The sequence below is a fragment of the Ischnura elegans genome, chromosome 1 (genome assembly GCF_921293095.1).
Source record: "Ischnura elegans chromosome 1, ioIscEleg1.1, whole genome shotgun sequence".
Taxonomy (NCBI): domain Eukaryota; kingdom Metazoa; phylum Arthropoda; class Insecta; order Odonata; family Coenagrionidae; genus Ischnura; species Ischnura elegans.
The window spans coordinates 11,971,028-11,998,024 of NC_060246.1; the positions used below are offsets into that span (position 1 = coordinate 11,971,028).

Genomic DNA, 26,997 nt, shown 5'->3' on the forward strand with positions numbered 1-26,997 from the left:
AAGCAACATTGGGTTATAAAGGGTTAAAACATGATCGGTCACAGGGTACGTACACTTGTACACCACAATTGTTTTACCGCATGACATACATTCAAATGTCCTTCTTTATGTCAGAATGAAAATACTGAGGAACTCGATTAGAAGGGGAAAGAACTGATACTGTGTTGACCAAAGTAACTCTGGCTTTCCAACAAGAGAGAAGACACAGTTTATACAGCATTTACAAGAGCCAAATATTCTAATTAAAACAGATGGGAGGAAAATGGACATTGGGAACATGAGTGTTTGATTGAAAGTACAGAGCTCACATTTCTCCAAAAAACTCATAGAGATAGAGCGCTTCAGAGGAAATAGGCAATGTAGAAAGTTGTGATGAGCATGAGGAAGAAGCCGACAGCTGAGAGCAGAAAGGCCGAAGCAAGTCGATTGGCGTTGTCCTTTGGGTTGTCAAAGAACACAAACGGATCGTGGTGGTGCTGGGGAGGAGCGAGGAGGGGGAGGGTGTGGGGGGGCACCACGCTCACGCACTCGAGCGTCGACCGCACCAATGGAGCCAAGTGCACAAATTCGCGCGATACTGCTTCTGCCGAGATGGCGCAGAGCGGGGCCGTCGACTCCTCATCATCCCTCTTGCGCAACAGCAGCGTCTCCTCTCCCCACACGCAACTGCTCCCCCTCCTCCCCCCACCCAAGTTGACGCCAAAACTCTCATTCTCCTCCCTGTACACAATGCGCAAGCTGGCCGCAATGATACGCAGCTGTTGTTGACGACCCCCGTCGGCACCAACCCCCATGCCCCACCCCTCGTATTTGTATCTTGGCTCCCCCCTAGCCTCCAGATCCTCGGCCGCCTCCTCAGGGGATGCCTGGCGGAAGCAGGACGGAAGGGGAGACGATGAAGGTTGGGGGCTCTCCACAGGACTCAGTTGCAATACCGTAGACTCCTTCCCCTCCTGAGGCTGAACCAGATCCAGGTGCATCTCGTGCTCTTTGGGGACATGGCGGTGCTGCTGTTGGCGCTGCCAATGCTGCCACAGACGACAGCTTAAACCAGCACCCGTCCTTTTTACAAAGTTCAAAACACACAATGCAATGGCACTCAAATGAGATAAGCCTATCCTTACATTCATACATATATCATTAACTCCAAGCAGCCACTCATAAGAGACCACCCAGACAGCACAAAGTAAGAGAGTTATCCGTTTCTTTTAGTTTTCTTTAGAGATGGGTCGAATAGCAGATTTCTCGAACTCGAATATCGAATTCGAATATTAAACCATTGCTCGAATATTCGAATACCTCGAATACTAAATGATGAATGCTGGAATGTTTGACTCGGTTGCCTATGCAGCAGGCAACACAAGATTTTGGGGAGTAATTTTGATTTCCTTTAAAGGATTCGAACAGGAATTTAGCTGATTAATGGAATATTTTAATTTTATGGAAACAATTGGGCATATAATTAATTCAACTAACATCGCTTTACCCCCACTCCTGCTGCCAAGTGCTAGCTGACAATCTGAGGCATTTTGTAAAATACAAGCTCTTCTCCACTGGATTTTCTTCAATTATTTTCAGTCCATCTTTGGGAGTTCTCACGAGATAAGAAGATGAATTGGAATTGCTATCAGGGAGAAACCAAATATCCTGAGAAAATATCCCTTCCTCTGGGACTGTAACAATAAAGATTTATAGCTCCACTCATAAATTGTAATTTGATATATGTTTTCGGAAAAAAATACCACATCAACTTCCGAGAAGCTCTGCTGCTCATATCGAGTCTCGCGAAAATGCCAAGCCTCCGTCCTATTTTGACATTTATTTCCTCGCGTAAAATGCTTAAATAAAGTCAGAAATGCGTCACGTTTGGTCTTGTTCTTTTTTAAATTACGCGCACATTACTAATATTACAATCCAATAAAGGTGTAATAATAATTTCCGAAAGTCATTGTTAGACACCTTTTGGGCTAGTAGATGACTCATGCAGCAGTTGACCTCCAGAAAGGGGGAAATTCGAAGCAGGTAGGTAGAAAAAGGTCAGTGGGTGAGAAAAGGGGGTGGGTGCAAGACATATTTTTATTTTTCTCGCGTAACTTGATATTTTTTTCGAAGCTAAGGTCTTCCTAATATGATCCCTGCGCGAGCTGGGACCTTTTTTATTTCGGAGAAGAGGGGGACAGCGGATCTTGGGAAATGCGCTAATGTTACTATCCCACGGTACTCATGCAGCAGTTGAGCTCCAGAAATGGGGAACTTCGAAGCAGGTAGGCAGAAAAAGGTCAGTGGGTTAGAAAAGGGGGGCGTGAGACACGTCTTTATTGTTCTCGTGTAACTTGATATTTTTTTCGAAGCTAAGATCTTCGTAATACGACCCCTGCCCGAGCGAGGACCTTTTGTTTGATTTCGGAGAAGATGAAAGCCTCAGAGTGGGTGAGGTGAATGCTGAATGGAGGGGGATAGCAGATTGTGGGAAATGCGCCGATGTTGCTATCCCACGGCACTGGAGTTTCCTGGTGGGGGAAACTGGGGATTTTCAGATTTCACCCGGATCAATTTAGGTTCCCCACGTCGAACTCTTTTCACCGCTCTGACCCGCGAATTTGATGTACATAGTTCGTCAACTTGCCTATAACGGCGCTGCATGCACTAAAAGACTAGAGTTCTGTACATTTTTCCGAGTCAACTACCAACGACGTGCGTGCGACAGTGTACGACGCAAAATTCAAAGTATTCGAGGTTTTCGAGGCGGTACTTTTCGCATAACTATTCGAGACCTCGAATATCGAATACTTTCTAGTATTCGAGGTATTCGAGTATTCGCGGATACTACTCGCACATCTCTAGTTTTCTTACAGATAAATAGCTTATCGTAAGCTAAGGGACTTATGTAAGGCAAGGACAAGATTTTAGGGAAGAATAAGTAAGGAATGCCATCAAATATCCTCAGATTAATATAAGTTGCTTCTGTTGGAGTGCCAAGGGTGGAAAAACAGTGTACTACACATGCTAAGCTGCTCAACCCGACATGAATTTAAAACCTACCAGTGAAATTCAGCGAGAACAGAAATTCACCGAATCTTTATAAGAGCTGAACAGCTGATAACAAATTTTCCCATAAATAGAAAAAAATTTACAACTACAAGCAACTGGCTGGTGAAGATGCAAAGCATAAACGCCTGTCCTTTTTCTTTGTGGCGGGAAGAAAAAAAAAATAACAAATGTACAAGTGATTCCTAGATCAGCAGTTTTGTATGCTAACCATAACATCGTGGCATCTGTTAAGAATTTGAGGCGTAGGTACCACTTTAAACCCAATTATATTGAAAACCTTAGCTGCTCCATGCACGAAACAAACTGAAATTATTCAAGGTCCACACAATCCAGCATTTATGAATTTTACTTTATTGTCTGATCACCCGATGAATAAAATATACATATTAGAGATTCCTTTCTGGCATTTTTACTTTCTACGTCGCTATTCATGTGAAATTATGTGTTTTTCTTACGACAGTGGTTTTGCCATCATTTCATAAATGTGAATAATTTTCAAATTATGGCCATGTTATTTCTCCTCATAATATAGAAGCGCCAAGAATAAAAACATTACTCTTATACCAAAATGCCTTAATGAATACTCAAAAATGATGGACTAATAACAACATCTATGGAAGTGCTGAAAGTTTGACTTCCATGTTGTCATTCCTCTGGTTATTTGTCGTCCTGGCTGTAAGAGACCCATAAGAAAACGCCAACAAGCTTACTTATACTATATCGCAGCATATACTGAATGTGCTGGACAGATGCAGGACTGAGTCATTGAGAGACTGTAGCCTTATCCATAATTCATTTGCTAAAAAAATCACTTCTGAGAAAATGTCATTGAATGTCATGTCTCCTTGTACACTGCCTAATAGTTTCCATAATTCAAAAAGTAGGGGCACTCAACTAAGAGAGACTTAAACAGTAAACTGAAGCATCAATCATTATTTTAGCGTAACGACCCACTTAAAAAATATCAGTGTATCTTGTCCATTTTCCAATACATACTGTTACATGCTTTCATCGCAACTCTTTCTGAAAAAAAGAGTCCAACATTAAAGATTTTAGCAAGATAATGAAAGTATGTGCTGTTTTATGTATTTAAGAATTGGCAGGTGGAATTACTAGAGATGGAATCACAATAGAATTGGGTAAAATCCCAGGAATAATATGCTATAAATAATTTTTCAATATGAAGTGAATTATGCATTGCATATTATGATTGGTGAGGGGTCACATCCCATTTCACTGCCTGATCAGAACGTGAAAAAGAAATGGTTCACATCTGCAATTATTCAAAATCATCACTATTCTAAATACAGATACCATTATACCACTTGACCAATACATGTAAGTACATAATTCCATGGATTAGACATTCAATTAAAGTCTCATCACTAATCGTATCATTAAGTGCAAACATGTTAAGCCATACCTGTTATAGTGTATCAACTCTTCATCCTTCCCCCGGCGCCTGAGACTTCCCCTCCCCCTGGGCTGGATGCCCCCACGCTGACGCTCCTTCCAAAAGGTGATTGTCCCTGGAAATCCACACCCTCCTCCCCCACCACCACCACCACCATCCTCCGGCACCTTTGCACTAGAAGACAGCAATATAGCGTCTTGCTGCTCACTAGGCGCCTGAGGGGTGGGAGAGCTAACGCTGCTGCTGCTGCGCTCCGTAGCAATTCTCCCCCTCCGCCCTGCGCCCACAATGAAGGGCCCCACCGAGTGAGGCCCCCTCAGCACAGGCCCACCAAACGCACCCACCATTGGCTTTGTGCCCTTGAGCACGTACACATTGCCGTAAATTAGTGGGCGCGGGATGCGGGTCGGAGCCGATGAGGTGAGCAAGGCGGAGTGGGATCGCTTTGGCAGGGGGAGGAGGGGGACGGGTCAGTTGTGGCTCGGAGGGGAGGGCAACACGATGTGCCGGCGACTCTCCATATTCTTCAGGTCGTACAGGACCTTCGGGACAAAAGATTTTGAATCTCAGTCAATCATACACAGATATCTTCTCATAGTGCTTCATACCTAATGACTTCAATCAATAATGACCCATCTCATATGAGTTAGTGTGCCATTGCCATTCTTGTCCGCTTCCATCGGCAAGAAGGGAAATCAGTGGAATGGGTGATTTAGGATATAAATGGACATCAGTATAGCATTACCATACACAGTGACGCAGCGAGGGGGGGGGGGTTTTTGGGGGATAAACCCCCCTCCCCCAGAGCTCAGAGAAATTTTTAAGTTTAATCCATTTTACTTTTTGGATTGTTATTACTTATAGAATAGTGTTTGGATTTATCAAATATCCCTCAGAAAGTCGTAAAACTCGCCATTTTGAACCATTATTCTTAAATTATTTCTGGAGGAGGGCCCCCTCAACTCCTGCTTACCCTGGTGGGTATGCAATACCCCCACACCCATAAGTATTAGTTACCCTAAAACCCCCCTAGCCTTAATTCCTAGTTGCGCCCCTGACCATACCTATGATGAAACATTAGTCACAAAAAATATTTTGAATGCATGAATCACGTTTTCGAGCATTGGTGGCAGCATGGTAGGCAGGAAGAACCTTGAGATCCCAGAAGAAAGAATTCCCCCCTCTCCCCCCTAGCCTCTCTTGGTAATTACAAGACCAAATGCCTTCCCACAAGTGCCCACCTTGGAAATACTCTTATGACCATGGCTACAATGGTTCACAAGGAATATTACAACTGACCTCCAGGATACATGCGTTACTCCATGCTTGGGTGCGGCAGCTGCCCCCACAGAATGCTCCATCCTTGTTTGTCAGCTCAGGGAGTCCCCGCCAGGGAGAAGTCTGAACCTCGGAGAAGTGTGCGGCAAGGAGGGATCTTATAGAAGAAGCTGTTCTTTGCAGCCGCAAGTCTCCCGTACCATCCTCCAACATCCCGGACTTTTTTGCGAAGATGAGGCGGGCTCGGAGAAAGAACCCCATTGGCCACAGCCACTCCTGAAAAAAAATGGAAGAAATATATAACTCAGCTGATCCACAAGAGTAGAACACACATTCAGAGCCTCATCATTTTTGGTCAACAATCCTAAGATTAGTTTGATGCAACTCTCCACTCAATTCCCTTAGCAACTAAGTAACAGCTCAGATGTAGGTATTTGAATTTCCCATTAACTATAGCAGCAAAAATTGTAGAATGCTGAACTTAAAGCATTCGGGTAGATTTACCTCGGATAATCAATGAATCATGTACCTAATATGCCTTATTATTCCTTGTGTATATGACCACACCCCGTTTAACGTCATTTCGCGATAACGTCACAAAAATTTTGAGATCATCATTCGTTTATCGCAACTTCGCTTCGCGATAACGTCAAGTCTTTTAAATTCCGCGCGAGAAAAAAGGCGAAGCGGCGGGCGTTGCAGGTTGTTCGTTTTGTGGGCGGTAATACAGGCAGTCTAAACAAAGTGTAAAACGGTGTGTTTATTGTTAATTGCGATTACGGTTATAGCAAATTTTCTGCTAAATGAATTCTTACGTAGGTGCACAAGGTTTCACTTGACATAATGGTTTTCAGAAACCTAAAAAGTGATTTCAAGGCATTTTTCCGTGTAGAACTCGGAGTTTTTGTCGTCACTTTTTTCGCCGTGTTCACAATAATTTTGGTTCCCGTAACTGCGACGATGTTTCAGCAATGATGATGCCTAGGCGACGCTCGCCCGGGCGACCACCATAGCGAAGCCGAAAAGCAAATGCGGGAAGATACAATAATGGAGGATTTAATCATTGCTGCTATTGTCGTCGATGAAGATAGGAACTCGTATTTATGCCATAGTTTGGCATTCCCATCGTAAAAAATGCCCCAGATATGATACGCTAAAATTTTTTCGCGTAGGAATTGTGAAATCTAAGAGCCGATATTCACTTTTTACATTGTTTCTTATGGGATATTATGCTTCGATTAACGTCATTTAGTTTATAGTCACATTTTTCAGGAACGGTAAGTGACGTTAAATGAGGACTCACTGTAGTCACAAATGTGTAGCAACAAAATATTTGACTACGTTGTACCTTTTGTAGAGAGAATAACACCTCCAAATTAAAAATACCTTTTAAATTTCATTGAAGTTTATTCATTTTATCCAAGATTTCAATAGTCAAAGATGTAGAAAAGCATGTTAGTATCTACATATGTATTATTGAAAAAACCTTTCAAAACTTTTCACATAGGAAATTTTTTTATTGTTCTTCTTACTTAAAAAGAATATTGATGAAAGTTGCCCTCCCTCAATGGGCACTATGTTTAGTGGATTAGAAATAATTAAACTCTCAGCCATGTGTGGCTCAAACTTCTGGTAATGTAACCAAAACCTTCATGGTTGTTAATTATTCATGTACAACAAGGAGTAAATGGGAGTACAGTCGGAGATTTTTGACCCAGAAATCTAAACTAAAGGCAGACATCTAAATGTGTATATATTTTACAGAAGGTTTTCTGGAATTTTGAGACTTTATTTTTCATGAATTCCTAGTAACTTGACAGCCATTACTGTCATTAAAAGCCTCTACACACAGTTAGGCTTCCAAGGCCAGTATGCGACTATAACCCCTGGTAGTTCTCTACGATGGGAGCAACAATGCATTGTCTTATTACATGAGCTAACCCCACATATCTGTGGTACAAATGGACATGGGTGAAAATAACATTCATGCTGATCGAAACCTACTTGCATTGCGTATGACCAGGGATAATTGAAGCCACAGTAGAGCTTGCATAGCGATCAAAGAAACATCACCAAAAGAAATATTAGTTCTTCTTCTCACAGTGCATATGCATTGATATGCATTAATTAGTATTTATAGCGAAATTAATTTATAATACGTTTGTATTCAAAGGTTGATAAGAGGTTATTAAAAATAGTCGCTGTAATTTTGGCTCACGACAAAGAACTGAGAGAATCAGATTTTATAACATTACGAGGGCTTTTACATAGGAGTTAAATTGGATATTTTATCGAATTTCACCGCAAATGTACACTTAGAATGTGGCAAACTGAGTAACATATATCTTTAGATTTAAATCATTACAATATCGCTCCTATAAATTTGCTATTAAGTTTTAAAAGTAACAATTAAACATCTAACCTTAGAGTCTTAAAAATTTGCTCTAAGTGATGATAACTCCGTTAATATGAACGCTAGAGTTCCGTTTAAAATTTGGAACCGATCAGCAAAACATCCAGAATGTAATTCTTGGCATTGATTTTCAATAAATGCAACATGTACGATTTTAGTTATTCCACCTTTTAAACAAAAAAGTGACCATGAGCACCTTTCTTGAGTGAGACCCCAAGTGCCGGAATGGGCCGAGATAATCCCCACACGGACAATAGGAAAGGGTCGGACCTCTCGTGCCGAGGGACCCTAATGGCAGTTGGGACCCACTTGGCATGCTTGACCGCAAAACCGTGAAAACATGGCCTTCGACCTTTTGCTTCGAAAAATTCAAGCCGTAAAAACCCGGCCTTCATCCTTGAGCATCGGAAAATTCAGGCCGTGAAATCACGCCCTCCGTAGGGAAAAGGTTAAATGACTGTTGAATTAAGAGAGATCACATCGTTTTCTCTCGAATCATGGTAAAAATCATGCGATAGTGCTCGCTTTATGATATTAATAAATAAATAATACATGTTCACTAATGCATGTATGTTTATTTACACACATAAATATAATGGTTTAAAAGATGGTAGTGCCTTTCATTTCTGACGGATATGAAAAAACGGTGCCTAACACTAAAACCTCTCTATTGAAAACCTCCATAGATCAAATTGCCCAAATTTTGGTCCCCTCCATTACGATGTAAAGAGGTTTTACTGCACTTAGAAAATGCCTACCATGATGAATTGTAAGTAGAAGTTGAGACCCGCTGCGAAAGAAATTTCAACGTGTTTACATTTAAAATCTATTACATGCATGGTTATTTATTCTTTAATTACTCAAGAAAGGAACCAAAAATGTTAAGATTCCATAATTACCGGCCCTTGATGATAGTTAAAACCATGCGCCACCGAAGAGTCATCAGAATCATTGGCTCCATCGTAGTTGCCCCTGTAGGCCCAGTCACTGGGGTCAAGGGTCTTCATGCCCAGGGGCCCTCGGAGAACTTGATCAGCAACTGTGAGGGCCTTCCATGCATTCGACACATCAAAGAGCTCAGGTGCCTGAAGATAAAATCGGGATTTAATAAACATAGAAGAAAAATTGATTGTTTCCTCCCAATTATTTCAATGAGACTCAGAAATCTTAAATGGCAGAGATGTAAAAAAACTACTACAGAATGAATGAAACTGAGGAGAAGCCAGCAACTAACCAACCACTTACTAGTGGGCCAAAAGCCATCAATAGTACAATCTAATGATTGCTCTCAGGTGAAATGTGCTTCTGCATATAAGCCTCATTATGTATAGAAAATGATTTCTTTCGCAATTAAAGTTATCTGTCTGTACCAAAAGAGCTCCAATATCAAGAAGTTCAGACTGTATTTACAGCCCTCATGACCCTCCCTTTTTTGTTAAGTGGTTGACAAAAATTAAAACTTGTAATAGTTAGAAGCAAAGATAGATTGATTCCAAAGGTGCATGTATATAAATTACAATGGGATCCTTAACTTTGCAATTCATTAAAATAATTTGATAGGTGGAAGAGAAAGATAGGCAAGTCACCACCAAAACACAATCTTCCCCACTCAGCTATTGCCGTACTCACTCCTCTAAGCGTAATATAAGAAAGCACATATAAATGTTGCCGCCCACTTTTAATTACTTGATGAGGTCAAAGTTCAACGATTTCTGGTTCACTCAATTGTTAACCTTTTCCTGCCAACACCTAGGAGAGGAAAACGTTTTCCATGCTACCAGTACCTACCATAAGAATATTTTAAAACTCTCTCTGCGGAGATCTTTTTTGGGGAGGAGTAGTACATATTCTAGACCCTCCCATTTGGGACACAACTCAACAGGGTGCCCGGCCGTTACCCTGGCCACTGGACTAGACCCTCTAGATCTTGACACGAATTAATGGTTAATTTATTGCATTACCAGTGTTTTTTAAACCAAATATGGCTCTTTATTTTCTATAATTTACTCTTCTATATGAATAACTGACATTTTTAAGCATTGTAAAATTTTTAATGGATATCTAGTTTTTATAATAACAAAGTTTGTGAATACACGGTGTTAAGACTCTAAATTCAGAAGTCCATTACTGGTAACACTTTTCATTACTGGTAAAAATTTCATTTCAAAATTGCTTACGCACAGAACAAAATAAAGAATTTGTTTCGAAATATTAAAAAATTGAGTATGCAACAGAACGTTTCCTTTCAATAACAACTGGCAATAAAGTAACCACTTCTCAACGGATTCCTACAGTAAGGAGGGTCATAAACGAGTGGGAGGGTCGGGCTTAATTGCCGAGAAGTGGCCCTAAGGTCTCACTAAGCTAAGTCTCAGGCAGGGCCTGAATGCATCAGACCATTGCTACCTCAGCCATCACTTCCCTTTCCCCGCGACAGCTATAGTTGATGATAGGTCTTCTGCATTTGAAAATGCTCATCGGCTCCACCTAACGTTCGGCGTGAAAGGGTTGAGGGAAAACCCCTCACCAAGAGATGTGCTCACAGATTATAAACAACGTCAAACCACACAAGGCATATGCACAAGACCAAGGAGCAACTGCATCACGGTGAACTGCTCGAAAGAAGTCAGTGTAATCACAAAATTATCAGCAAAACGGTTAAGGCCATCGTCTTTTCATCGTGAATAGCTGGGAAAGTAAGTGATGGATTGAAAAAATAAATTCTATCCACCCTGCCCCTCTCTATGGAGCAAATGGCCTTAGCTGTCGGTTGCCTCCTACAAATACCCAAATACTATAATTATTAAATAATGGCTGAATGAAGCAGACTGAACTTAGCAACCCCTTCCATCGACCAATTTTTTTTCTGAATATTAATAATTGTGTGAGTGAAAGAGCCCAGACAATGATTTCAAAGAAGGTGCAGAAGGTGCTTTGTTCTCATGAGAGAGAGAGAGAGAGAGTTTGGTAATTTCCTGGGAATTTCTAAAGAATACATTCAGCACTGACCTTTCAGAAATCAGAATTTCATGAATAACATTTCTACCCTTAATTTCCAGGGGGAGATTTTTAATTCCATTTCCCAGCTCAAGGACTAATGAACCAGAAAAACATATCTCAAATTTAAATGATTACAAGTATGCCACCGAAAAAATTTCTACTACCTCAATACCACCTGGAATAAAAACTAGTTCATATTTCAATTACACTTTTGTCAATACTTACAACAGCCATGGCAACAGTGAAGTTTGGACGAAGTTGGTAGTCAGCCCACGGCTGAGACGCTCCAACAGAGTCTTTGTAAATACAGCGACGGTTCACCAGCTTTCTGTTGATATTGTCACCAAACTCTTCATCTTTATCACCAATCCAGAAATACTTCTCAAAATTGTCCCTAATTTTGGAGGCCCACTCGTCAAATGTCCAGAACATTACTTTTCCTAGAGGAACAATTAAATATTTCTAATGTTGATACTCATCGTAAAGGAATTAACAACTATACAATAAAATAATTTACCAATAAATGCCTCGTGGCACAGTCTCGTACCACACACTGGTAAGTTACTTAACTAATTTTCTTTTTATTCCTCTGGATTCCATCTTCATTTACAACCATTCATCAATTCATTACTTTTGAACAAAATGTACCACATTTTGCTTCCATATATTTCACAATATTTAACAAGATGATAGATGCTTGAAATTACACGATTCATAATGAACAAAAAACACTAGTTTCTTGTAGGGCACGTCAATTTTCATTTACTTACTGCCTTGGTGGCTATTCAAGTTCCCTAAATAAGATGCTTCTATAAAAAGGTAATTTGACATAGGTAACCCACACATTACCATACCCACAGGTTGGGTTGGCTATCAAATCATCACCTTTGTAACAGCACAAGACTAGAAAAAATCAGTTATGCATAATCATGATATCGTGTCTCAGATGATTCTTTACAATTTTCAATAATTAATACCAAAATATGTTTTTCACCGCCAGAGCATTATATGGGCATGCAATATTTGCACCTCATAGATTCTGATTTTCACACCTCTTTCCCTCAAATCTATTCACCAATTTTCACGGTCCTTATTAATAACAAACAACCCATTTCATTGCTTCACAACCAAAAAAGCTCCACATACACTCATCTACATAGAAAGGCATTATCTTGAATACAATGTTCACAGATACGGAATGCATTGTGCATCTACAATTGTGCACCTTCTTCACTTAATTTTCAACGATAGGGTAGTTTCATTCATCAAAGAAATCAATATCTATTGATTGCAGCTGGCGTCCCATCATTATAATGCGATAATTACATACTAGATACTGAAGTGAAGAAATCCCAATATACTTGGAAATCTGGTCAAATGTAATCTCATTTTGAAAAAGCTCAGAATAGTGGTCACTCAGTAAGACTTTCATAACAATAGGGTGGTTTCCTATTATTTTTTTATTGCCTGAATCGAAAGATTGTTACTCTTGGAGTACACATTTCACGCTCTTAGATTTTTGAATGACGATATCTATTTTTCACGACTAAATGAAAAGTGAAAATTTTCAAGCGCGCGAAAACATGACGGATAAGTATGAATGCTGGGAAAAGCCCGTGTGACGTCATTCTGGATCCCACTTCCACTGTGTGAGGTGACCTTGGGGCGAGGCTCTGAGCGCTGATACGACGCAGGATGCTAGTAGGTAGCAGAGTACCCTGCTAGCAGGTAACGCTTGGCTTAAATAAGGATTATTAATACCTTATCAAACAAAGGAAACTTTCCGACCTTAGGCAGTTTTAATAGGTGATTATTAAGAGATGGTTCCCTGAGCTGTGTGCCTTATGCATGCATTGGTAATCTCAGACGATGTAAAACTCCTATCTACTCGTATAGAAACTAGGTCCCTGTGACGTCATGTGGAGTGGCATCGCATGGGCGCCAATCTGGCCTTTTTCAAATGCGGTTCAAATTGACCATTGCCATATGTCTGAACTGGGATTTGTAAAACCAAATAATTTGTATACTATATATACACTAATGCTGTGTAACGAATCACAATCAATGCCTTTCGTTTTCTTTGACAAAAGAAACTACCCTGTTGACAAGAACAGTGATACAAGAGGAAACAAATACATGAGTGCAGCTGCTCACCAGTATTGGCATCATTTCTGGTCACGCCATTGTGTGGATAGAGACCACGCTTGTTCATCTCCGACAACCAGCGCACTACCGCAGCACTGAGACCGACCAGCTCCACAGCACTGCCATCTCGAGGAGTGGCTGGTTTCCCACGATTGCCGGCCTTCTCACTCGAGCCCATTTTATCCATCCATGTACCACAATTGTGCTCGTTACCACCATAAACAAAGCCTTGAAAGAAAAAAAAGAGCATTTATGCAGTGACATCATTACACAAATGGCATACAAGTATGTAATGTTAATCTAATATCAATAAATATGTTTAGAAATAAATGAAATATCTATAACATGTGTTATCACGGCATTTTTATTGGAGTCAAATTCAAGTCAGGAGCTGTTGAGTCGCTGTTCACACATTCCTTTTTCCTTTCAATTTCGTTCCTGTGATGCATTATAACTGTGAAATGTTGAATGATTGAATGACTGCCAATCTAATCCTAACAAAGCTGGCCAGATTTTATTGGCCAATAATATCTGGCCAGCTCTGCAGTAATGCAGTGAAAATTTGTAATTATGTATTTATCCACAGCAGCCGATAAGTTCAAAGTAGAAGGGCATTTAGTCCAACCATTGAGTGTTAATTCACACCCAAAAAGCTTAAAAGAAATAACAAATGCAAGGCCTAATTATAAATGAGAATATTCTTCCAGCACATCATTTGAATGAAAAATATGAATGACTCTAATTCTATACTGGAAAATGCTGCTGCTGAAATAACGCTGGAGGAGGGTGAAAATGCCTAAGGAAGAAAAAATATGAAACTCCACACACTCACCTGTTTCTAAACGGACACCAATTTCAATGTTGAATCCTAATTCGGACATGTGGGCATCTATTTTTCGCCCTGCTCCACGCTCTCGGAACTTGAGTCCTTGGAAATGGATGTTCAAGGCTTCCTGCATCACATCACAGAGCCGCATTTCCTACATCATGTCACACGAGAGGTTACGATCAGTTAAAATCCTTTAACTGGCCACATAACTGATAGTTTGTAAAAAATGAAATAATTTTCTCCTTACCAGTAGATAATAACCTAAAATTATTTTATTCTCATGAAAACTTGAGCACTGATCAAATTTTCCTGACAATTCCATATTTCCCCAGTTTACCCTGATTCTTATCATCGTGTAAATGGAAAGGACTTACTGGTGGTAAGAGTTTGCAACCCAATACAAGCCACTACTACCATAAGTCAAAGTAAACTGAATAACAGCACAACAAAAGAAATGTCTAAAGTAATATCTCCAACATATTACCACGGCACAACTGGAATCTGGATCTGCAATGGGTGGAGAATCATCAGTGGGGAATATCCTGGAAACAACGTCTTGCAGGATTGCTTCTCCACCACGCACGTCTTCCACATAATTACGAATTGCATAGAGCCACCACCAGATGGCATCACGACAATTAAATCGGGCATGTGTCCCCTTATCCAACAGATTTGGAATCAGCCCGTGCCGCAGACAGCTGGCATACCCAAGAATGTGGTACCTGCAACAAGATGACATGAAAATCAACAAGAGGATAAAATTGCAACATTATCACAGAAGAAATATTTGAATGAAAATTAGATAAACAAATTTGATGAGTAAAGAGATCCATGCATTGGATTTAAACTTAAAAGGCAGAGATGCATAGATGTGCAGTTAACTATGTAAGATTGTCGTCAATCTGTGTTTTTTAACCCTTGGGCTGTGGGAGTTCACGATTCTAGCTGCCAGCCAGTGCAGGAGGGACCCCCCTGTGCAGAAGAGGCACCCCCTTTCCATGAGGGCTGGACTGGTAGAGTTAAGCCACCAATCCATGGTGAGGGAAAGTGCCCAAGTGCAAGATATCCAGGTAGCAATAGAAATTTTGGGTAAATGCCGCAGCCAGCATGCGAAAGGTATGAAAACGTTAAAGCAGTTTTATAGGGGATAAAGGTGACCAGCAACCTAGCATAATGAAGGAAAGTGAGTTCAACTTACAAAGGACATGAACAGAAAAATGATTTTTAAATAATATCAGAAACAAAAATGATTTCTTGAGAATTGATGAAAATATTACAGATATTGGATCTTTATGAAAAGTTGTATGCACTCCACATAATTCATGGCATCCGTCATCCACAGGTCTATGCTGACTCATCATCACGAAAACTAGAAGATTTTGAACTGTTTCAAAATTCTTATAAATTAGGAAATACATATTTGTTTTTGAATAATTCAAAATTCAAAAAGATTATAAGATATGTATAAGGTTAAACGTTCACTTTCACTAAGAATTCGTCACAAACATGTCAAGCCTGAAGTGCGAGTTCATTTACCCCACACCCTGTCACTTCAGCCAACTCCAAAGGCACCAATTTCAAAAGTTAGGTCACGCTCAAATTTTTTTAATGTTCATATCTCTGAAAGTTCGTAAGTTGGATGCTCGTATTAAAGGACTGTAGAGTAGTAGACAAATCGATTTTTTTTCAAATCCATCTGGCCCAATGAAAAAAAGTTGTGGGACCGATAAAAAAAAAGGCCTGAAAAATTTGAGACCTCTAGGTGAACCCCTGACACTCGCTCAAATGCAATTTAGGGAGGGAATGTCAAAATTCTAAAAATATAATATTTTATGGTCATTCCCCATAGATTTTGCCGAGTTACTGCCCACATAGGACAAAATATTTTGTGCATTTTGACGTATCTTCTACCATTTAGCCATAAATGGCAAATTTGAGTCTGCGAAGAAAATATTTCAACACCCGTGCAGCGTTGCTGATACAAGAGCAGTAGGCCGATCCCCTCCCCTCCCCGCTCGCTTCTCCCCCGCCCACACCTCGAACACAGCAAAATTCATCCCGCGTGTGCTGCTAGGAGGGCGTTCATCTTTGATAATATAAATCGGAAGATGGTGGAAGATCAAAAAGGATACATAATGAGACAACTTGTCCCTTATTTGGTGCCCCGTCGGCGTTAAACAAATCGATGTTACCAACTTTTAGAGAAGTTATGAAATATTTTTAGATCCGAGAATGCAGGAAAGAAGAATACGGTCTATGAAGAGGCCTTTCAAGTGGCTATAAAGGTATGAGAACTTAGGATATGCACTTAAGATAGAACTTAGGATATTCCGGTATTGTCTGACATCTGTGACTAAATGGATTTTGGGTGACTGCCGCTCGCGTCCCCTCCCCGCTCGCCGATCGATTTTCGATTTTTCCGATCCGCCATACTGTACAGGTGTCATTCCATCAAAATTTTTTTGAAAGGTACATCAACATTGTGTCATGCAAATAAATAATGATTGAAAAATTATTACATAAAAATAAATAAAATTGCGAGTGCATTGATTAATAAGAGGATCCTGAATGCCACAGAAAACTAAAAGTGCATATAATTAATAAGAGATGTATTTGTCACACTGTGTGCTACTGGCATTGTTGCTCACTAATTTGTGAAAAACTGGTCTTTCTCTTTTACAGTGATTTCCTCGGCATGAATTACAAGAGATATAAAAGGTTGAAAAGATACTAATTTGCATCATCATCCATTCGTAATCATCCATCCAATAATCATCCATTTTTACTGAAGTTCCACGTTCAGAAGCAAATGCATATGAATACATATTAATTTTTGTGAGCTTATATTTGATGGATTCTTTTTCTATCTATGGTTTTAGGGAGAGATGTTACAGTCTTGATGTTTATATCAAAAACCATCCCTTGCATGCATTATTACCAAGTTTTTTATGTGCCTTTGAATGAGTAAGGGAAAACATAAAAAATAAAACAACGAGGGTGCACCCACCTGGCATCGTCATGGCGCCCAGTGAGTAACAGGAGACCCCTCAGCGATATAAATGTGTCTCGGCCCCAGTTACGCATGTACCCCGTTGAGAAATGAGGAAGCCCTGCAGACAACGTGGCACACGCTTGTTCCTCCACCTCCTCCTCCTCCTCCTCCTGCTGCTGCTGCTGTTCGCCCTCGGGAAGCTCCCCCTCTTTCCCCTTGGCCCTCCGCTTCAGCACCAAGTGCTTCGGGGGATGAGGGGGGGCAATGCGAGGAGAGAGCACTGGCAAAGGGGCGGACTTCACCAGCCCACAACACTGAACAGAACCCAAAGCAAGGCCACGGACAAACGTTGATCCACCCACAATGAAGCTGGAAAGAGCGGGAAATACAGTCTGCTTAATACGTTGCAGATGGAGAAAACATAGATACATTCACTCAATTTTGAAGCTCCATCTCAAATATGCATAAATAATGAATTATAATCTTCAAATTAATTATATGGCAAATTACCAGCATAAAAATAAATACAGAAATGATCATCTAAACATTTACACCACAATTCAGTATTAAAAATATGTAATTTCAAATTTATTTTAATGCAACTATACAGCACCTAATGTAGACTTAGATTTTGGTAGTTACACTGAAATAAGCTCAAATAAAATTTCTTTAATACATACTTTTAAGTTATTTTAGTAAACTAAAATGCGAGACACCTTCATCTTAACTGACATAAACATAACATAAAACCCTACAACCTGCACGTGAGAGGTGGGGGATACCAGCTGTTGATCTGGATGAGAAACTAAAGTGAATCTTGAGAGTGTTTTGATCATGGCCTAATTTTTATTTACGCCCTACAATCTGAAAAGAAAACAAATTCTTATGCCAATCTGTTTGGCAAAGCATCTTTCTCATTTTACCATTTCCGCTGAATCTGGAGATGCAGTGCGATTCTTGTTGGAGAATCAATTAAGATTTCAAAATAAGTTGTTTTCTATCAGTATTTATTTTAGTAACTTGCATATCTACTAGTGATGGGTCGATTCCAAAATTTTATCGATTCCGATTATGACATTTCGATTCCGATTCTACCGATACCGATTCCATCGATTCTGATGCCATAGGCTCCAAGAAAAATATCACTTAATTCCAGGCAACAAGAAAACCACTTTAAAAAATATTACTCTGTGAAAGAGTCAGTTGACAAAAGCATCTTTCAAATAATTACTATGTAATTAAAATATAATAGCTAAATTTCAAAACAGAACATACCTGAAAGTGGTGTTACATGATAGGTATTATATATATACGTCAAAACCTGCTGGCTGAGCATGTAGAATAATTGGTTTTTCTGCTTGAGAATTTGAAAGGGACAAATATTACATGATTCATATACGTAGTATGTAATCTTTATTACAGCTATGAAAATTTCTGTACTCAGGGCTCTCCCTTGTAGTTTGGATATATATATATATAATATATATAATATATTTATTATTATTTGGATATATATATATATAATATATAATAATATATAATATATATATATATATATATATATATCCAAACTACAAGGGAGAGCCCTGAGTACAGAAATTTTCATAGCTGTAATAAAGATTACATACTATGTATATGAATCATGTAATATTTGTCCCTTTCAAATTCTCAAGCAGAAAAACCAATTATTCTACATGCTCAGCCAGCAGGTTTTGACGTCTCCATGTTACAGTATTACTGCCTGCAGAAAATTGCCTTTTGTTGCAAGATTTCGGAGACTGGAATTTTTATTAAAAATTATAACAACGATTTTTTTGGATCTTGAATCTTCATGGAATTCAAGTGGTCGAAGCGAACAACTATAGAACTAAACTTTAGTTTTGTAGTGTCAAAAAAAATGCTATACTTCTCACGTCATTTAATCAACCTTAAAATCTCTTGCTTTTTTTAAGTTCAAGAAAGAAACTAAACGCTACAAATGAATATCACATCGGACGGACGCAGTAATAAAAAATGCTAAAAGAGTCTTGTGGTGTGAAAACTCCCCCTACCGCGCGACTCACCTCGGCGAAGGTGGAAAGAGAAAAAGGGTATCGGTTGTTGCCTTTCACGGAAACAGTTCATTTTTCTCTCTCTTAAGCATGCTGACTTAACCTCTTCACTTTACTTCAATACCCGAGGCATATTTCTTATGCGTGGGATGGATCCGAAAAATATCCAATCCTTAGTACATATTTTCACTCGAGTAATGCGTTCAATGGTCTAGTCGATCTATACATAATCCTTTTTAACATCCTCAGTTTAGTGTTTTAAGTCAATGAAGACGATTATCTATGCTTTAAATGACGATTTTCAAGACTAATGTTTTAAAAAACTTGAAAAATCGGCCTCAGTTACCGAGCCTTAAAGTTCCGCAGCGTGTAGCTCAGCCTTGACGCGCGATTGAAAAATCGCTCTTATTTCCTTCGTCGCAAACTTTTTTTTCAAGATTTCTTATTAGTACTCTTTAGAAATCTCTACTTTATATTGTGGATCAAATTTTCCGAGTTATATTTTTCGTAAACGAAAGATAATGTCTACTGTATGTCAAATTTCACGTGAAAAACGGGTCGGCCATTTTGCGTTGTAAAGGCCTGTTTACACGATACATTAACACGTACGAGTTAATGTACGTTTGCGTGAATGATTTTTGTGGACCGGAACGGAGCATGTACGAATGCATGAACCAAATTAGAACAGGTTCTATTTTCTGTGCATGCATTCGCACAAGTTGGGTGGTTACACGGTGCATTTTGGCGTTCATTCTCGCGTTCATACATTTATACATTAACCCGTACTTGTTAATGCACCGTGTAAACAGGCCTTAAAACCCGACAGATGAGAGCCAAAATCTTCAAGAGTATAGCCAAAGCACCAGATCAAAGGAATATTGTGTTTTTTATTCCATAAAACTCACACCAACGCAAAACCACTTGGATAAATTCAAAGATTTTTTGAGCAAAAACGATATATCGCGTGGCATTGAAAAATTGGTCATGTTTGCACCTCTGTATCTCACTAAAGGTTCGTATTTATGTAAAATGGCATATAAATCAATATTTGGTAATGATTTATGAGTATTTACGCTGAGTTTCAAGTCTCTATCCCCAAAAAGGTCATTTTGGACTTTATTCCAGCTTTTTCCGATTTCGGACTGGTGTGCGCCGGGTAGGAAGACGATCGGCCGCCGCGGCTGGCGTAAACGCGTAAAGGTATTCGGCGCCCACGTCGACAACTATTGTGTGTTCAGCAAGCTGAAACTACCAGGCCAAGGCATTAGAATGACTTATCGGCTTTAAAAACTGCATTATTACACGAGTTTCATGATAGCGCTCCCTGTCGGCAGATTGCTGGACCTACTAGCCTCGAAAGCTCTGTAACCTTAACTACTCGACTCAACATTCGTAATGCGACTCGAAACGCTCGAGTCGAGTACCAACTACTCGATCGACTCGAATTTTTGAGTACTCGTACATCCCAAGAAGATATGTGTTTTGTTATTACGATTACGTGGCGCGAAAATTCAAATGACTATTGGAAAAGCGGTCGTATATTTTGTTGTTTGAAGTACTACTGGAATCGGAATCGATTTTTCGCCTTGGCAAGTACTCATTTTCGATTCCGGTTCTTGGCCGAGAATCGAGGAATCGAAGAATCGAGGAATCGAACCGACCCATCACTAATATCTACCCATACATTGAAGCTCACATAAAATGTGTGTCACGTCATTTGAAGAAGTAAAAAGTAAAGTAAAAGTATTTCAAGTACAAGAAGATATACATTCATCCAAATCATACCAAATAACCAATAATTCTAAGATGAAGTGCTCTGATCTCTTTAAGATATGTCCGTTCTCAACTGCTCTAGCAATTCAAGCCTAGCACACAGTACCTCCCCCTCGAGTCTCTAGTGGCTTCAGAACACGTACAAGATGCGTAACATGCTCAGTTTGCCTGTGGCAGTTTCTGACCGATTGCACCTCTTTTCTTTGTATTTTACTTAATTCATGGATTAAATCTTTCTTTACAAGATCCCATATTTTTGCTGCTCATTTGAGCCTCACCGATACAAAGTAGCACATCTCTCTTCAACTTTTTTTTTCCAAGAAAACCACCTCGAGAAAAAAAGATCAATGCTTCTTAGCTGTGATTCGTCAGCACAACATACATTATCTGCTCACCACATAATATAATAATCGACTTCTATACAGAAAGAATCCAAAATAATTCCATATTTAGAGTCTAAGTCTTTAAATATTTAGTGATGTCAAGTTTTCTAAAAATTTATGTACATTCATTTAACAAATTAGGAAGAATACGTTTTACTCCAATTATAAATTTATTCAATAGAGCAATATAAGCCCTAAATACCTTAATCACCTAAAATCTTCAGGTTTTTCTGAAAATTGTGTTTTATAAATAGGGGGTGACACCATCATCAGAGAAAAATACCGAATAAGCTTGTGTAAGAGGCGCACACGTGTAAGAGGCGCACCCCTATTTTGAGGATCGAAGCTATAAAGAAAAAGAATTTTGCGACATTTTTTTTATCCTTTCGTGCGGTGTTGCAGACGTATGCCTGGAATTTCGACAGTTATCGAAATGTCTTCTTTCAGTACTATTTGAAAGAGGACATTTTGATAACTGCGGCGGCACAAGAGGGAGTAGAAAGAGTTCCGATCCTCTCTTTGCATACGCCATCGCTCTACGTTGCTTGTCCTACTCACGAACAATTTTGTTTAAAATCTCTCGCAGGAGTATTGCAATAGAATTGCAGCCGTGGAAAATTTTAAGGCAAAACACGACAGGCAAATGGCATGAGCTTTCCCAAGAGATTGAACAACAATCGGGGCAATCTCAGCGCCGTAGGATAATAACCACGTCGTAGATTTAAGGCCCCTTGCACACGCACCGATTTTGGACGGCCGGTAAAATATCGGCCGTCCACATTCCAATAGTGAACAATGGGAGAGCATTGGAGCTTGCACACGTACCGACCACACGCCGGCACCGGCAAAATGCCGGTTAGCTGCCGGCTATAGTCACTGTGGATCGCAGACGCCGGCTCAAAAACTTAGGAACGTATCGTTTGACCGGTAAAAATCCGGCGTGTGTGCAAGCATCGCTTCGCCGGTAAAATATCGGCCAATATTTTACCGGCCGTCCAAAATCGGTGTGTGTGCAAGGGGCCTAACGGAACTACACTCGGCTCTCCATCAGCTAATGCCTCTGCCGTTTTTTTCCTTTCCGAGACTCCACAGGAAAATATCAAGTTGCAGGGGAACAATGGAAACGTGTTTCATCCCTACCCCATTCCGCCAACTGACCTTTTTCGGTCCACCAGGTTCAATTCCCCGAGTTTCTGGAGGTCAAATGCTACGTGAGTCACCTTCTGAGCTCGAAGATATCTCGATATCTTTCAGCAATTGTATGACACGCACGAGGTTCTAAAAAGAGTTAGACCTAACGCGACGTATATCTTACAGCATTTAAGTTTTTTGAGCTCTAATTGATTGACACAAAGATGTATAGCTAAAATAAGGCTACTAATATTCAACATAGTCCAAACAGCACAATTTCGGAAGAAACAAGCGTAGCATAAGCGCATTCAAACAAGACGAGACGGACTGGAAACTCAGGCAACGCAAACTGCGTATATCACATTGCTGCGCCTTCGCCCCTTCGCTTTAAAGGCAACGACGTCACATGCAAGATCGGACGTGTTCTTCCCTTGCTCCTCCGCTCGTAGCTTTAAATACGGAGGGGAGGGAGCCCTCTTCCCCTCGACCTCTCCTTCAGCGCTCTTCACTTATAAGCATTTCCGATTTCTTCTATCCACCATTAAGTCCAACAATGAGCACACTCGTTCGAATTTTTTCAACCGCAGGTTTTGACACCAATATTACTATATGCAGTATAAATGCCGCGGGATGCCCACTCGTGGCAATAAATTTAGCGCGCGCTCCGGAGCGAATCACCCCGCGCGATCTTTTCAATGTTCACCTCTGGGGTACCGACGTGACGGCGCGATGCTTGCAAGAAATTCAAACAGGAGCATTTTAAAAATACGTCAGTAAGGGAGAAACTCCCCTGCCTGCCGCTTGATTTTGACCCAGGGTTTCAGATGACTGACTCACGCTGAAAACCAAGGCCACTCAGTTCCCCTTGAACTGGCAACCGGTGAAGGGGAGGGGGGGAAGATAAGAAGTTTGTGTAAGAGGCGCACCCCCATTTTCGGCTGCAATATCTGGGAAAAAAAGGTGCGCCTCTTACACGAGCTTATACGGTACTTAAGTTTAGCGAGAAAGCCTAAGAAAAACACCACTATTACGTGAGTACACGTCAAATACTTCCATTGAAACGAGAGGTGAGGTATGAGGTTGCTTCATAAATACACGCGATTAGAGGATATTGTAAGGAAAGAATGACATCTGTATTTCACATAATCTACCCCCCCAAAAGGACCATCTAGTGAGACCACGTCACCATAACTGACAAAGATGTAGGTACTCGATTAAAAAATGGTACCTCATCAACTCATCAAATTTCTTTCGAAAAATTTAGAAATAAATAGATAATAAATGTAGCTTCATTTGGCATTTTTAATCATGCCACTGATTTTACAGCATTCTCACACTCTGATTCCACTCGAAGGTTGGTTTAGGATAGAGCTCTCCCCAGACATTGCTACCGGCATGTCAATGTCACACATTCACAGTAGAAGGGCCACCTCGCACTTTGAGGTTTTACTCAAAGGTTTCTGAAGGCTTCAAGCATGATAATAGATTTGTTTGAATATTCATTTTAAAAAAATGAAGGGTGGGAATGGTTGGAGCCATGCTGATAAATAAGCAGCCATGGTTTCCTTGCCTCACCTGGACATTAGGGACCATGACCTCTCGAGGAGGCACTTGTAGACAAACGTGAGAAGGGCATCAAAGTAGCATGGTATGAGGTAGCGTGGGATTTCCTTGAGGGGAGTGACGGCCTCCTTCAGCCACTGGGCCAGTTCCTTAGTGCCCTCGTCCTTCTCCAGGCGTTGCCACACGTAGTCTACCCCCATTCAATGAGGAAGTTGAAGAGCACACAGAGAGAACCAACAATTATTTCATTGGCACAGGTGGCATTGAAATAACATTTGAACAAAGAGTTTTCCATCACCACACAATTGATTTTTCCACAGCAAAATAAGCATTCAAATTTTATCGATTAAAGCAATGAGAATTAGAAATCACGAAATAGGCGTGGACGCCTATAAGGGAAGATTGAAGTAGAGCATGATAGATTTCACACTCAATGTGCTAATTCTAAATCTCCTGTTGTAGAATTTATAATGTCGATTTGTACCCCGTCGAACGATTGATGACGCATGAAATATTTGAGTCTCTGAGTAATTCATAGAATCAAAAGAAAAAATAAGGAAAGGTCAAACTCGAAGGCAATGGGGCTTTGATTGTAGGAAGGGAAGGCGGGATATGTTGAGGAAGGAAATGGAATAAAATTGTTAAGTGGTATTGTCAAAGTTTAATAGTTGAGTTTCAAAGGGTTGTTAAAGAAAATGGTTACGGTCCCTTACACATTTTCTTTAAAATGAGATTAATGGGAGAAACTCTCCTTGACGACGGGTGAAAACAACAAAGATGAGAGGACAACAGGGGAGTCAAATAATAGCAAACAACATACAGTGCAACCTCGATATAACGACACCCCACGGTACACTAATAAACACTCGCTATAGCGAATTGTCGCTTTACCGGAGGTGGAGCAAATAATTGCCAATATACCTGTTGCGAACAGATATACAGGAACAGGAGTGGTGCGGCGACAGATAAACATCTATCCGATAAACGTAAGCATAAATCCAGACGAAAGGCGATGTTTTTTTGCATCACTAAATTTCCTTACTCAAATAACGACTGACTATTAAAACAATTTATAAGCACCGCACTGAATAAAAATCGTGCAAAGCATTGTTTCGTCAATCATTATATTTATCGAACGACAGTTTACCACATAAATTTAAGACTGAGCACTCCATTAAATTCATTTCTAACAGATCGCTAGCAATTACAGAGGTTAAGGAGTCTTGATGAAAGTCTTCCAGCGGTGAAACCCTCGCTATGGCGAGAGCCAACGCCGAAAGGGTCTCGTAAAAACGAATTTTTTAACACGCTTATTATAGGGTCAATTGACGGTGCATCGGCTATCTCTCGTAATAGCGGGGGTGTCGCTATATCCCGTACTCGCTTTAACGAGGTTCCACTGTATTCCTCTTTGGTGGCAAAAAAATAAAAAGAGAGTCATGCAATGGATTTTGTGGTGTTCAGTCGTATGTGTTGTCGCTCCCAATTTTTCATCCTGAATAATTATCAATTGTGTTTTCAATTTGTGTTTATTTGATTTGTGTAAAAATAAAGCAAGCATTTTAACACCAAATTATTAAAATTCCAGACATTTTGCTCACTCAAGCAAATACTCTATTGTGTAGCATCAATTCACTAACTTACAAATCATAAATTGAAATGGAATAAGATGGAGATTTAGGAATGAATTGCATGGTTGCATATCCAAATGAAAAGAAGCACAGATTTAAGTGAAAATTAATAAAAAATTTATTTCCTACCTATCATCCAATTACCATCTCTCATATTTCCACACATTGGATGGCCTAGGTCATTGTTGGGGCGAATCACACTAAGAAGTGAAATAAAGCCTGAAAAATATAAGAGAACACCCTGTCAATGAATCAATAATAATTTGAGGATTAAACCACTAAATTATAAGGATGCTATCACCTACATAATCAAAAAATCATATACTAATTGTGTCCGTACTTGACCATGAAATCAACAGATAATTTGAGTGAGTACAACACTGAAATAAGTGATAATAATGATCGATTTTACAGTAACACAATATAAACAAAATATGTATGCATAAAATATTGCAATCCATAAGCTTTTTTTATAATAAAATATTCAAATTATATAGAATATATAACTTATCCGAGAAGCAAAAATATTGTCACAGATAAAACAAAGTTTTACAGAAAGGTTCCAATTACTTTTTATGACTTACTTTAGTTGACATATCCAATTCAATTAAAGAGAATCATTGTAAAATGCTTTACATTTGAAAAATGCTCATTCAGGATCAAATTCAGTATAATAATTATCAACTGCTTGATTTTTTTTTTCAATTCCTAAAGATCCCAGTGTCAAACCATGCTGCAACTGTATCCAAATATGCATTAATTAAATCAATCACTGGCCTCACACCCTAATAGGCCATCATAAAAAAGAATTGGAATAACTGACTAAATGGTGTGCGATCTGAAATAGTACATTTAGGGCTCAAGTCATAGGTATCAGTGGATTGGTCAATTTCATCTTAGGCTTGAGCCATGGTAAATGGGTATAGCTAAAGCCCAAGGCAGCTATTGTCAGTATGTAGCCCCTGCTGATGCATGGGAACCCTCCTTCAGTCAATGAAAATTCAGCAGCCACATTACATACATACCTTGCAGACCACAGTAGATCATAGGTGAAAAGTTTGGAATATTGTACGCTCCCCCACCCCACCCCTCATCCCTTTCCTCCTGGTCGCAGCGGTACAGAGCCCTGTTCAGGTCAGACAACTTCATCTTAGCAACGGCAGCCGTTAGTGCCTTGGCTCCCTGTCCCTTGGCATTCATGAGTTCACTCAGCTGAAATAGCGATTGCTGGACTTTCTGGTGTAGAGACACCCTGGATGACGAGAGAATTTCAACAATGCATATTTCCTCATTCACAACACAAAGATACATCAGTGGATTGATGGGGAGTATTTCAGTTTGTC

The 26,997-nt window shown here is 39.8% G+C and overlaps 2 protein-coding genes across 3 annotated transcripts in view; both read right to left on the reverse strand.

Moving 5' to 3' along the window:
* LOC124155672 lies at positions 1-4,933 on the reverse strand. The gene is made up of 2 exons (XM_046529691.1): positions 4,475-4,933; positions 1-1,062 (listed from the first exon to the last, which is right to left on the reverse strand). The coding sequence occupies exons 1-2, from the start codon at positions 4,810-4,812 to the stop codon at positions 342-344; spliced, it is 1,059 nt and encodes a 352-aa protein (XP_046385647.1). The 5' UTR covers positions 4,813-4,933; the 3' UTR covers positions 1-341.
* Positions 4,921-26,997, reverse strand: part of LOC124155659 (glycogen debranching enzyme) — a 62,746-nt gene continuing 40,669 nt past the window's right edge. For both annotated transcript variants that reach the window (XM_046529680.1, XM_046529671.1), the window contains exons 16-26: positions 26,680-26,906; positions 25,784-25,873; positions 24,036-24,213; positions 17,138-17,491; positions 14,615-14,852; positions 14,134-14,281; positions 13,311-13,529; positions 11,382-11,596; positions 9,056-9,241; positions 5,765-6,019; positions 4,921-5,007 (exon numbers count right to left, since the gene is read on the reverse strand). In XM_046529680.1, the coding sequence (XP_046385636.1) occupies positions 4,936-5,007; positions 5,765-6,019; positions 9,056-9,241; positions 11,382-11,596; positions 13,311-13,529; positions 14,134-14,281; positions 14,615-14,852; positions 17,138-17,491; positions 24,036-24,213; positions 25,784-25,873; positions 26,680-26,906 (2,182 nt within the window). In that variant the 3' untranslated portion in view covers positions 4,921-4,935. The remainder of the gene's footprint in view (positions 5,008-5,764; positions 6,020-9,055; positions 9,242-11,381; positions 11,597-13,310; positions 13,530-14,133; positions 14,282-14,614; positions 14,853-17,137; positions 17,492-24,035; positions 24,214-25,783; positions 25,874-26,679; positions 26,907-26,997) is intronic.

Excerpts from the sequence above, each read along its gene's own strand:
- LOC124155672 (XM_046529691.1), bottom strand. The coding sequence starts at position 4,812 with ATGGTGGGTGCGTTTGGTGGGCCTGTGCTGAGGGGGCCTCACTCGGTG. Across the intron at positions 1,063-4,474 it reads GAGTTGATACACTATAACAG|GACGGGTGCTGGTTTAAGCT; the intron begins GTATGGCTTAAC and ends CTTTGTAAAAAG.